This window comes from Uloborus diversus, chromosome 6 (assembly GCF_026930045.1).
Source record: "Uloborus diversus isolate 005 chromosome 6, Udiv.v.3.1, whole genome shotgun sequence".
NCBI classification, from domain to species: Eukaryota; Metazoa; Arthropoda; class Arachnida; order Araneae; family Uloboridae; genus Uloborus; species Uloborus diversus.
In genome coordinates, this window is record NC_072736.1 from 77,644,229 (window position 1) to 77,658,954 (window position 14,726).

Sequence of the window (14,726 nt, forward strand, 5' to 3'; positions counted from 1 at the left end):
AGTGGTCTACTTTACTTTGTATATCTATAACTACGACCCTAGTAAGTAATGCTGACAATAACCATTGAAAAGAGTGTAATTTAGGCTATCAATTCATGTGTAGGAGTAAGAGCTGGGTGTAACAGGTGTCCGTGTAAAGTCGCATTTTCGTAATGGCGTCAGAAAGGGCAAAGTGGCCACAGCAGTGGCCACTTTACCCTCTACCGTGGCTACTTTGCCCGACACCAACAATTTTAGTTTTTAATATAAAATATATTTATTTTACCTGTCCCCGAACCCAGGTTAGGTATCCTATAGCAAGTATTTAGTTTTATTTTAAATATATTTATTAATATATAGAAAAAAGTAAAATTAAATGTCTTGTATGCAACTACAACTTATTTCCATTTTTTTTTTCAGTTGGAGTCATGGTCTCTAAATATAAACGGAAAAGCGAGCAACAGTCTTGGGATCCTCAGGCGATGCAGCGGGCTATCGACGCCGTGAAAGATGGTATGCCAATGCAGACAGCTGCCAAAAGCTTCAATGTTCCAAGGAACACGTTGAAACGCCGGGTTTTAAATAGGAACCAGCATGCTAAGGCAACAAACAAAGTTCTTGGCCACTACCGTCCTGTTTTCACTGCAGAACAAGAAGAGCAGCTTGTAAAACATCTTCTAGAAATGGAGATACGCTTTTTCGGAATCACTGTACCTGATTTGCGGAGTCTTGCGTACAAACTTGCGGAGCAAAATAAAATCCCACATAACTTCAACAATGAAAAAAAAATGGCTGGGAAAGATTGGGTTAGGGGCTTTAGACAGCGCCACCCTGAAATGGTGTTGAGAGTACCAGAGGCAACTTCGGCGGCAAGAGCTCAAGCGTTTAACAAAGTAAATGTTTCGAAGTTCTTCGACATTTTAGAGGATGTCCAGAAAAACCATTTATATCCTCCTCACAGGGTTTACAATGTCGACGAAACAGGACTTATGACTGTCCAGACTAAATCGTCAAAGGTTTTTGCGCTTAAAGGCAGACGACAAGTTGGCTCTCTCACATCTGCTGAAAGAGGTGTTCTTTCGACATTTGTAGTTTCTATGTCAGCAGGGGGGACTTTTATACCTCCTATGGTCATATTTCCAAGGCAGCGGATGAAAGTTGAGCTCCAGGATGGTTCTCCGCCAGGGACAGTTTTCGCCTGCCATCCATCAGGATGGATGCAAACGGACATTTTCACTCAATGGTTTGAGCACTTTTTACGCTTTGCTAAGCCTTCAGAAGACGACCCTGTTTTATTGGTACTTGATGGACATGCAACGCACACCAGGAACCTTGAATTTCTAGAAAAGGCCAGGAAAAACCATACAACTGTGGTTTGCATCCCCCCTCATTGCAGTCACAAGCTCCAGCCGTTAGACGTTGCGTTTATGGGGCCATTTAACACCTATTATGTACAAGCAATTGAGAGATTCTTGCGAAATAACCCTGGTAGGCAAGTAACCCAATATCAAGTGTCTCGTCTTCTCGGGGAGTCATTTTTGAGCGCAGCTACTCCTACTGTTGCGGTTAACGGATTTAGAAGGTGTGGCATAGTGTCAATCAACAGAGATGTGTTCACTGAAGCAGATTTTATTGCTTCTACAACAACGGAAATTCCCAATCCATCTCAGTCACACCGCACAGCTGACATCAATCCAGTTTCACCGGACTCTGATAAAGAAGGATCTGCTGATGCCGATCCCAACGCAAGTGCAACATCAGGGCCTGTTGATCCCGATCCCGAAGAAAGCACAAGCTCAGGGCCTATATTAGGTGCCGGAGACCCCACAGCATTATTTGTTCTCGTCTCTTCAACCCTAAATGCCTCAAATGATGGTCGTCCATTAAAACCCGATGCCTCATCTGCCTTAAGCTCCATGCCTAGTACCTCATCTGCTGTAAGTCCAACCGCCATACCCAGTACATCATTTGCTGTTAGCCCTCAAGATATTGTCCCGATTCCAAAAATAAATATCATCAAAAGAAAAAATAAAAGAAAAAAGGGTTCGGCTGCAGTTTTAACCTCAAGCCCTTACAAGGCTGAACTTGAAGCAGCGAAGGCAGAAAAGGAAGACAAAGAAAAACTGAAGAGGATCAAACTAGAGAAAAAAGAAGAAAAAAAGAAGTTGGCTACCAAGAAAAAGAAACCAGCTGTCAAACAGAAAAGGAAACCAAAAGTGGGAAATCGTGCTTTGTTTTTGAACGAATCTGACAGTGATGAAAGTGACGTGGATTGTTTGTTCTGCCAGGACTCGTTCTCAAAATCAAAAGAAAATGAAGGGTGGATAAGGTGTTCGGCTTGCCACAAATGGGCACATGAAGCGTGTGCTGGATGTGAAGAAGAGGACAATGAATTTATTTGTGACCTGTGTAAATAGACTGCAAACATGAGACAAAAAATCATGAAAGTTGTGATTACATTTATTATATTTATTACATTTATCTTAGTTTTGTAAATTATCTTGAATTTGTGACAATATATACATAGTTTGGTATTTATAATGCATTTGTAGTATTATTTTTGACATCGGGCAAAGTGGCCACCCTGTGGCCGTTTTGCCCTACCCCATCGGGCAAAGTGGCCATTTGGTAGGGCGTGACAAAACAATTATTTTTATAAAAAGTAACTAAGATAGAGGTTAATACTATTTTTTTTAATGAGTATGACAATATATGCTATCTTATAAATAATTTTCATTTCTTTTGAACAATTATAACTACTTAAAAAAAATAAGTTTTCCTTAGAGTGGCCACTATGCCCACCCTTCCCCTACTAATAGTATGAGATAAAATTTATAAAAATTAGTTATTAAATAAATTCAAGGAACACTGTCTTCTTCAGTTACAAAAATATTGAACATAGAAAAACCTTTATGGGAGGCTTTTTATGCCTTGGGCATTATATAGAAGGAGGGAGGGGCTATCTAGAACCACCTTTTTTCCCCCTATGCATACTCCAAACAGAGCCAACGTCGTTAACCTAGATTTATTATAAACTTAAAAATAATAAATTCTATCAAATATTTTTTTTACTACAAACACAATAGCTGTAAGATATAATTGTACCTAGGGTTTGAATAACAAGCCTTAACTTATAAAAAATAAGGTTTCAAATCGTTAAAAGGGAAAGAAACCACACATGGATAATAAGATATAAAGAATATAACATAATTTGAGCTCAGGATATCAAAATCAAAATTATCACTATTTTTATCATTATTATTTTTTAAATCTTTGCCTTATTCAAAACAAAAAAAAAAGTTTTTTTTTTTTTTTTTAAGTATTTATATCACAATGCAAACATAATTATTCATCAAACGAGAGCGAAAAAAGTAAAAACTACCGATAGTGTAGTGTTTTTACATTGGTGCATTTTTTTAAGCTTATTATCACTAATTTAAACGTTATTTGCATTTTTTTAAAGCCCTGAAAAACATGGGGAAAGTAAGGTACAAAGGCGAGTAAACGCTCTCATGGTAATTATATTCAAATGCAGACAAAAACCAAATTAACTTTTTGTTAATGTTTGGCAAGAGTGCCAAATAAACGGATCTCAATTGAAGAATCAAGCGAAAGTTCTCGAGGAAAAAAAAAACCTTTATCGATGGTACTCAATACAATCACCAAGTTTCATAATCGAGTTGTTTAATTATCTTATTCGCTTTCTTTAAAGTAAAGAAAAAAATGTAATTAATAAATTACGCCTCGTCGCGATAACCAAGCATCCGAACTATTTCATTTCCCAAACTAATTACTACAAAGCACAAGTATTCATTTACATTTTTGCTCACCGCAGCCCTTTTTCTGAGTTTTTTCAGGCAATCATGACAGTTTTTTGTAATTATTTTTTAAAGAAATCATGACTGTTTTATCAAACAAGAGAAAGTAATTTTAAATTAAGAAAGTATTTGTTTTTGTATTTGCATGAAATAATCATTCTTATTTTCGTTTCAGCGTTGTAATTTATTGAGTGAGATTTAATATTATTTTTAGCTACTTTAGAAACAATGTGAAAACTAACCGTATATTTTGCGTGGATAATAAAATTAGAAATAATAAAGACGAATATTTAAAATTACCCAAAAAAGTGTCAAAAGAACTGATTGATAGATTTTGATAACGATTATTAATTAATGAGATTTTCTGATATCGGAACCTAAATGATTGTTTTCATTAGCTATGAATGCTAATAAGTAAAGTGTGACAATATATAAAACTGCGGTAAAAAATCTACCATTTGATGTAATTTAAAGTCGTTAAAGTAGTTATCAAGTAGTATTTTGTGTAAAAAAATGAAACGTTTTATTTTATCTTTGTCTGGCACAGAATCTTATTGAGTGATACATGAGGGGGGGGGGGATTGAGAATGAGTTACTAAAATTTACAAAATACTTGATCTTATGGAAGTAAACTACTTACCTCTACGCGATACAAATCACAAATGCGTATTTAGAAGAACAAAAAACCCCAACTGTAAAACAATATGCATCAGGAGGAATTGAGTAAAAACTTGCCATTCTAACTACCCAGTTTTGTTGCGTCACTTACAAAAAAATATATTATACACACACACACACACATTAGAATAACTTATGAGCTTGTGAAACAGGAATTTCTACTGCGCAGTAGGAGGCATTTAAAACAGACAGTACTCGAAATTATGGTAATTAGAACTGCAAATTTCTGACACACGTAAGGATTTTCAAACCAGATGGAAAAGCGACCTCCTTGACGATATGAATTATTTTCACAGTTCAAAAATAGTTTTACCACAGTGCTAGAAACAAAAAAGTCGGAGAGTCATAAATGCACAAAAGGATCAAGCAATTCAGAGTATAGAGACGTCTATACCAGTAAAAACACTTTTATTTGCTTGACCTAAATATTCAACTGGCATAAAGCTAATGATGGCAAAACATGATGTAAAAGCACCAGCAGTCGGCCATTTAAGATATCGATTGTTGATTTTTCTTAACGTAGAAATTTCAGCAATCAAAACAACAACAAAAACATTGTAAAACTTTATGCCATACGTAACTAATAATGATTCCCTAAATTGTTTCATAAATCAAAAAAAAATTCTGAAAGCAAACCTATTGTTAATACAAGAAAATGCTCCAGTAGTCGGCCATAGAAATTCAGTGCTCGGCCATTTATGAGCCCAATAGTCGGCAGTTACATTTTCATTACTCTTATAGTGGTACAAGTGAATAAATTTAAACTAAATTTAATGCGAAACTTACATACAGCATTGTACTTACAAATCGATATACACTTGACTTGTCAGAAAGAAACTTCAACATATGGATCATAAAATTAAAATGGCAGTTTTGGAAATAATTTCACTTTAAAATAATGCAAGTAAAAATCTGTTCAAAAAGCGCTAAAACGAATCGCATTCAAAATGTTCCATAGAAGGGGGGGGGGGGATTCAGTTCATATTATGGGAAAAAAGCATTAAAGTACAAGCAAAAATACATAATTATATTATGTTTTGAAAATCCGAGGAGTCAATTGCACCCCAAACCATGATTGCTCAAAATGGCGGGCCTTTATGTAGGTAAATTGAAATTGAGAAATGGGGGATGTCATGGAGATAATCTTACAGCTTTCAGCTAGAACATTAGTAAACAATGAAAATACAAAATGAAGCTCGTAGCCACTTACCACATGTCTTATAATTATCTAAATAACAATATTTAAAATCTTATATATAGTCGCCTCAGAGCAACAGTAAGACATCTAATCCCAGATATAACACTAAGATGTCCTACTGTTGCTCTGAGGCGACGATTGACAAAATGTGTTCCCAAAATTCAGAGGAGCAGATCTATGTTTCGGTATCTATAGTATATCGGTCAAACTATGTGAATTTACCATTTTTAAACAAGACTCTAATTTTATACGAGGTATTATCGTTATTGTTCTTTAAAAAATAAAAATGTAGTTATTTCGCTATTTTTACATATCTATGAGAATTTAAAATGAATTTGATTAATTAATACGCTTAAATGTGCTGCATATGTACACCAGAACTATGTTCAAAACTAAATTACGTTTCATGAGAAAATGTTAAACGTAAAATTAGTCTTTGAATGAAATAAACTAATTTATAAAGAACTAGTGGTACCCGCACGGCTTTGCCCGTAATAGAAAAATTAAAAGGTCTTTTGGTTCGCCTTCATATTTACAAATAATGTATGGTGAATGTTCTCGCCACTTGAATAGTACCAATGTTACGGTTCCACGTTATGATAATTTTGTAATTTATACGTCCATCTTATGATAATTTTGTACTTAAAATTGAAAATAAAAAAAGAACCACATCGAATTTTCGAAAAATCGCTTCGAGGTGCACAACCCCATGCTACAAACTAACTTTATGCCAAATTTCATGAAAATCGGCCAAACAGTCTAGGTGCTATGAGCGTCACAGAGATCCTGACAGACAGAGAGAGATCCGGACAGGCAGAGATCCTGACAGACATAGAGAGATCCGGACACAGTCTTTCAGCTTTATTATTAGTAAAGATTATCTTCCTTAAAAATTGAGGTGTACTTTTTGAGTCAAAAGAGAGTAAAATCTTTAATAAAAATTTAACTATCTAATCAACATCAAAGTTATGTAAAGATTTCCTCAAAAGTATTGGTTTCATGAGAGATTTAAGAATAATTTTTCGACCAAATTAAAATTTTCTATGGAATTCCTAATTACTTTTAACTGTATTTTAAAATAATTTCGTTTCGCAGAGATATAATTTTTGATCATTTCATTTATAATTTCAAATAATGGAAGTATTTTCACGTGTTTAAGGAACAGGGAATATTCACATATGATGAAAGACCGATAGCTAGGCGGATGTCTTATCACCGATAAGTTTGCATCTTTTGCAGTGAAAACGAAACTTGTATCACCGAAAGAGTATATAGACTGTTTTGTAAACTTTTGTATTTTAACGTTGTTCAACCATCAGATTTAACTGAAACATCTCTTGGAATGTTACTCTATTGTGGCGACTGTAGGAGTCTTAAATTGCCAATACAGTAAAACCTGGCTACAACGATACTGTTTGGATCTAAAAAATATTGTTATGGACAGGTTATCGTTATAGACAGATTGATTATTCATGTTGACATTTTCCTGGGACCAAGAAAAATGTCGTTATAGACAGGTTCATTGTTAAAGACAGTATCGTTATACACAGGTTTCACTATATTGTGCTGTTACTGCTTTCGCATTTCCTGTGTATGAATTAGAAGCTTTAGACTCTTCCACCAACTGTTAACAAAAAGGAGGCAATTTAGATCATTATTTTTTGTTCTATTAGAAGGCGAGTATTTTTTTCTCGCCATTCTCAGACATAGTTTCGTCTGCAGGGACTGACAACCTTTTATTTGAAGTTTCACCACTACCAGTGAATTTCATTACCACATGAGACGTTTATTGCCTATTTTTATACCAGGCAAAGATACCTGAACTGCGATGCAAATTACAATAGAGAGTTTATTTAACTGAGATTATCCAAGTCAAATATTTACTAAAAGGTTTTTTAACGCAACGCACTATCATGCGGTGAGAACTCAGGACATTTTCTGCATCCTATGGCTAAGTTTAAAACCACAAACTTGTGCGTTAGACACCAAAGCCTTAAGCCTTGGTTTCCTTGGAGCGAACACGCCGATCGTCGGCGTCGCTCCTCGCCGTGGGGAAAACTTGATTCTTCTGCGCATGCGCGCCCGAGCTAAATCGACATCGTGAATGGCCACGCCGGAATCCACTTGACTTTGATTTCAGCGTCACTGCGAGGAGCGACGTCGAACATCAGCGATTCGCTCCTAGGAAACCAGGGCTTTACAAGTGCACCACCATGTCGCACAGTGCGGCGCTCTTACGGTCGAAACGGACAGAAGTCGTTCGTGACGGGATTTTGTTATAGTATTATAGCATAGCTAAAGTGAGTTACCTTTATTTTTGTCTTAACTAGTGGTACCCACACGGGTTTGCCCGTTGTAGAAAATTGCAAGGTCACTTGGTTCGCCTCTATATTTACAAAAATTGGATGACGATTTTCTCCCAAATTGCTATATGCATTTGCTTGCCCATGTTACGGTACCTCGTTATGATGATTTCGTAATTTAGTCGTCCATGTTGTGATAATTTGATCGGTAAAATTTTCTTAAAATTAGAATAGAAAAAGAACAATTTCGAATTTTCGAAAAATCGCTTCGAGGTGCACACCCTCATGCTACAAACTAACTGTGCCAAATGCCATGAAAATATGCCGAACGGTCTAGGTGCTATGCGCGTCAGTGATCCAGACAGACTTTCAGCTTTATTATTAGTAAATATAAGTTCTTCACAAAGAGTAAGTATACATTTTTCTGACTTTTTTCAGCATTTTTATTTAAAAAAAAATGATTGGAAAAATGTTACGTTTTTGGAGGATCACCCGGAACTATTCAAGGCAGTTTAAAGCAGGAAATATTTGTATATTTATGATGTATGATTGTTATTAAATCAAAATATGTCAGAAACTCAGAATGTTTTGGGTCAAATATTTATTTGAAGTTTTTTTTAACGTTTTTTTAAAAAATATTAACGAAAAAGTTTAATTCAAAGATATTAATGAAACACTGAATTTTACACACCTTCTTTGATGCCTTCCATACTGAATGGAACATAAAAAATTTATAAAAATTGTCGATGTGTCCTCAACACGAAAGAAGATCCTACTAAATCAATCTTGATTCACTGATTGAGAAATTTGATCTGCTATTTGTTCAAACATGATTTCTATCCTTTGCTTTTATGATATCTGATTAAAAGCTCAAATTCCATTTCACTGAGGTCAATATGAAAGGATTAAAAGAATAAAACAAGTTGGGAAAAAAAGTTGCATTTTCCACTTTTTTCCATATGCTGCCGTACTGTGCGTCGGCTCCAACTTACAAAATAATTATTGATATTACGTATACATATCCTTAGATTTTTTGTTATATGATGTTAGTCGTTTAAAGAAATTCAATACCCACACAGCGAGGTGCTGAACTTGCAAAAGAATAATTGAAGAGTTACTATATCAGGCAAAAATATTATCGATATTTGGTATGCATTTATTTAGTTTTCATTTATAAAGACCTTAAGCGATAAAGTGGGAAATTGCTTAAACAAGACTCAGTCGAGCTTTAGAATAGTCTTCAATTTAGCCAATCAAGATAAGAATTTATAACATTGAAAATGCATTAAGGCATCTATCTACACGATACGCTGAGACGCATTAGTTGCCACGGTCAATATATTCACTTTAATCATTTATCGCACTTCAAAAAACAAACCTAATAAAATGAGTAGCAAAAAATGACGAGTCTTCGCAAATTTCTCCTTCAAGCAGTAACTAGATAGACTATTTTTTCTTGTTTTTTTATAAGAACTTTTTTATTTCGGGAGAACTTAGTCAATTTTTGTTAAAAAGTTAATGGACTCGCTTGTAAAAAGAGCAAGTTCTCTGCGTAGCAGGTGTGGTAAACTTTAGGGCTTTTTTTTAGTCTCAAATTCCTTTTATAAGGTTTAATTAACTAACTTCGTTAATGTTAATTTTGTAATGAATAATTAATTTGATTTACAAATAGTATTTTTGGACACAAAAAGTATGAAAAATTAAGTCGATCTTGGGTTAATTAAGAAAAACGTAAAAAAAAACAGTTATGAAAGTAAATGTTTTTTTTCTGCAAAACTCTCTGAAATTATAAACGCATTAAAGTATACCATTATCATATTAACAAACTGATTAACATATATATTTCTACGCTTGTCTCCATTAAATGTCCCTAAAAAGTTAAGAAAAAACACGTTTTTTATATGTAAATGTATTTTTGCAGTGGTGAATTACATATTTTTATGAATTTATGCTTTGAATAATAAATGACCATCTTTCGCTGAAACAATATTTCATATTTTTGGAACTTTTTTCTTAACTCAATAAACCATGCAGCTTTTATGCACTTTTGGTGCGTTTTATTAATTCTGAACTCCATTTTTCTGCCTTCAAAACACTTCGCAACAGAATTTATGTATTTAATTAGAAGCTTCAGAAACATTTAACACAAAAAATAACGAATTAGCAACATTTACATTTGGAGAACAAAAATATACTTACCATGTTAATAGAAATTGACTAGTGCGGATTAAATGAAAAATAGCCATTTTTAGTTGAACAAGGATAGTGCACATTAATATTTATATAAAATGTTGATGAAAGTTAGTACGGGTGAAAATAACTTTTCATCGCTATTTAAGTTGAGTTTATTGCTTGATAGTTTCAAAACAATTCTATTTATTTAAGCTTACATTAGAAAATGCAGCAATCATTTAATCTGAGTTGAAAAGCTAGTTCTAATCCTGTCCCTCCGAGAACAGCAGTCCTGGTTGGCCGAAATTGCTTTATTGAGAAATTATTATACCTTGACGACAGTAAAAAACTTTAAACACTAAGTTTTGCCAACAAAGTATTTTTTAGTTACATTTTTCTTTCTTTGTAAAATAATTAGTACAAAATCAGTCAAAACAGTTTAGAGATAAAATATAAAATCATACGAATATAAGAGAATATGCTTAAAAATATGAAGATATGTTATTAATATACGAACAAGATAAAAAAATTTTAATCAGCATAACAAAAGAATGTAATATCGTTTTTTTTTTTTTTTTTTTTTTTTTTTTTTTGTACTTTTGAGGATTTTATTTAAAATTTTATCTACAATTTTTAACATTGGTATCAATGTTAAAAAATATTATCATATTAAGTGCAATATTGATGATCAACAGAATTTTCAGGCCGATTATCGCGCCAGTAGAACTTCTTTCGATGCCATTTTCGTCTTGTCACGTAGTTAAAATCGTATTTGACCAAACTGATTAATTATTGAACACATTTTTTTCTTGTGTGAGAATGTTCCTTAGTTTTTTTTAAAAATGTTTTACACATAGAAAAAACTAAATTGATGCAGAAAAACGTAACAGCAGGTTCGTTCAGTTTTAGACGGACATCCTGTTTTATTCGGAACTTTTAATTTACATTTTATCCGTGAAAGTGTCAACAATAAGCGAAATATTACTTATTGTTGACACTTTCATGGAATGAAAGAGAATAAAGTTCTTCTTTCTGTAACGTATTGTTGCAAAGCTAGCGATTTGAGTGTACAAAATATCAACTTACCCATGTATTTAAACGCAGTTAAAGTTTGAATGCATGATGCACGCAGCGCTTTAAGTTACTCTTGTGAAAGCCATGATGCAATGCAAACGATATAAAAACATCCAAGCTCAATAACAACGCTTGCTATTACAAAACTTGTATTTTTAGCTTTATGCAAAAATTCTTTAAAGCACTGGTAAGTGCACCACTTAACAAAATGTCTTAAGCATTTGTTAAAAAACATTACTCTCCTAAAATAAAAATAAAAAAGTCATCCATGTTCTGTCTCTTAAGATGTCTAGCCAGTATCCATATTTCACATAAATTTTCGAAAATGATGCAACATCAAAACTGTTTTATCTCCTTCAATAAGATTCAGTGTAACATCGATTCCCAAACATGATATCTGAAAGCACTCAAGATATTTTGTAAGGATGGATGTAGAAAAATGATGTATATAAAGATGCGGAAGAAATGGCTTTCTCGTGTCGTGGTTATTTCTTGAGACATGTACTATACTTCGTGAAAGGACATGTTTTTCTTTTTGACACAGGAACAAATTTATTATTACAAATACTCGGTAATTCTTCAAAATTATGCGTGATATATTTAGTGCCGAGATCGTTCTTTAGCTGCTATTACTTACTGTTAAATTTTTGCTTAACCACCTAAGTGCTTTGTTTTTTGGTCATATTGTGCCCAAAAATTAGCAGATTTTTGGCAAAAAAAAATGTTCAAATTAATTAAATAAACTTAAGCCCGTGGCTAACAAAAATTTTTAAAGTTATTTAAGTCAAAAAACTGAAAACTTAAAGTTTGAAAAACATTTTTTACACAAGCTAAAATTACATTTTAGTTTATGTTAGATAAAAATACTAAACGCACGGTACATTTAAATTTCTCGTAATTTTCATCACACTTTTTACTTCACCTTTTAAAATTAAACATAAGACTGGTATGTACTGTAATTTTTCAAATCATATGTTACTGGAAACTGGAACAGTACTCATACTACAGTAAACTAAAAGCATAGCAAACTAACGGTGCTCGATAGAAACAGTTAAGTAGGCAAGTACAAGAACAAAAAATGTAAATGCCAATTTGCAATAAAATAAAAAAAGTAATATCTGTACCTCAACGACAGACTGGCGTAAGTCCCATTATCACTACATTGCAGAAGAGCGTAAAAACATTTGTCTATCGCATACAAAGATAAGAAATGGTGCTCTTGCTTTATGCAGAAAAGCATTCTACATGAAATGCAGTGGTACCTGATAATGGTCAATTTTGGGCCTGTTTCTTACGTACAGATGTAAGACACGTGACATAAAATTGGATGCAGAAGATGCGGAATCAATTCTTTTAATACAAAAGCAAATACAAGGGTGCAAATTTTCCAATATAACCAGATCTTTATCACCGCATCCTAATGGCCATTTCTTTCCCCCTTCCCCTCGTATTACCTAATCTAGAAAATCACTAATCATAATGTGGCGAAAGCGAATCGCTTCTTCATTTACATTCCAGTCCATTTGTAGAAACAGGAAATTCAACGAGTAGGGTCCAATCGCTATCCGTGATTGCGAAAAACATAATTTGAAGTCAAGACGCAAAAATGCAAATGATTTTTTTTTTCTTATTACTATGTATTTTTTTGTTTTGTTTTATTCAATTACAATTTTTTCTTTACAATGTAAAAAAAAAGTTAACTCTTTACACACTGAATTATTAACGAAGATTGGTATTTTAACGTTGCAGTTCTTACGTGTTGCTTTATTTAGTTATTTATTTATTTATTTATTTTCCTTTTTTTGTAATCTTTCTTTTTTTAAAAATATTCTGGTGAAAGTGACACAGAAGATTTTACATTTAGAAACAATAAAACTGCTATCGAGGTAGTGAGAAGCAAAGGGATGTAAGTGGAAATTTTCAAGTTTTGAGTAAAACGCGTTAAAAGATAACATCCTAGGTAGGCTTTCTTTGATTTTTTTTCTAAAGCATGCTGAACAGCAGCACCTACCACGGCTACTAGTACTATCTCTTGCCCCAAGACAGAGGAAAGGTTCCCCTACTATTTGTGATGGTTATCTCAAAACTTTTAATTTTACCACTTACATCCCTTTGCTTCTCACTGTCTCGATTAATATTGATAATAATAAGTAATAACTCTTTCTCTTTCTATAGTTTTCGCCTGACTAAATTCTCAATAACGGATGAGGTAGCAATTGTAAAGGTTAATTGTTACCATAAACAACGAATTTTAGTAAATGTATGTGGTATTTATAATGATTAAAACTAGCTATAACTTTATAGTATTAAGTATATTTATAGCATGTAACTGATCGTAATATCCTCACCGAAAATTAATGTCCTGTTTTATTCAATTAGGAAATTAAGTTTCTAGAAAAAAATTGACATTTATTAAAATTTAAACTTATAGAACCTCGTTTTTTCCCCCAAAAAAAACTACGAATACTAATTCTGAACTCACAGCAAAAATCTATGTAAAGTAACATAGAAAAAACATACCTCAGTTTTTGTCAAACTATAACATAAAAAGTAACAAGTGAAAAACAAGTTTTATATAGTAATTTGCTTAACATTTTGCAGACGACTTCAGAAAAAGATCAAATCAGAAAGAGCTCAGAAACTGAGAAACATTTCTAAACAAGCAGCCGATCATTATAGCCTACGATGAAATTATTTCACATGGAACTCAAAGTGACAGTGATGTATTACCGCAGGACAATCCTAATGAATAAAGAGCTTTCAGAAATCGCGTGGTAATAACTGTATTCTTACGCCTCGGCGTTGTCATTTTGTCCTATACTACTTTTAGGGCTAATGTGTTAAGAGATAACTTTTATTCATAAAATATTCATTTGCATGTTATACCAAAAGCATTACGTAAATTGTCAGAACAGCAATCTTGATGAAAAATTTATGGCATTTTTTAAAGTAACAATATTTCTGGAGAGAAATATTTTAAATGTATTTTCTTGAAGCAACTCGTTGTGAAAGTATCTGCATTCGATTTTGGATGAAAAAATAAATAAATAAATAATGACAGAATTCAGATTCAGCAAACTTAAAAAATTAAAATAGGAACAGTATAGATTAGGAGAATAGATAGATTAAGAAAAGAATAATATGTATAAAGTATTGGGAAAAGAATTATTAATATTTATAACTCCAGTTTCGTTAAAGCAGTGGGTAGTTTAAAATATGAACCATGTGCTACAACTTTGTACCTTTTTATATGTTTTAGTATATTTAACTTAAAAAGGGAGAAAAAAAAGCCCAATTTTACATTTTGCTTGAAAAGTTATATCATGAGTTTTCTTTTACTTTTTACAAAATAATTTGGCAACAGTGTGAACAGCTAACTGCAGAATTCAATTTTTCGGTACTGGTTGTTAAAAAAGCTAATCCTAGATGGCAATTGAAGCTGTTTAAATAAATCTTTCTGCATTGTAACGTTTTGTGTTACATAAAATAATTCACAGAAATCGT

At 32.9% G+C, this 14,726-nt stretch overlaps 2 protein-coding genes across 3 annotated transcripts in view; one reads left to right on the forward strand and one right to left on the reverse strand.

The window, feature by feature from the left end:
* The window catches only part of LOC129224690 (complexin-like), a 677,646-nt gene that overhangs the window by 329,696 nt on the left and 333,224 nt on the right, over window positions 1–14,726 (reverse strand). The gene's annotated exons all lie outside the window — the stretch shown is intronic.
* Window positions 408–2,396, forward strand: LOC129224829 (uncharacterized). Its single transcript, XM_054859376.1, has 2 exons — window positions 408–1,916; window positions 2,058–2,396. The coding sequence occupies exons 1-2, from the start codon at window positions 408–410 to the stop codon at window positions 2,394–2,396; spliced, it is 1,848 nt and encodes a 615-aa protein (XP_054715351.1).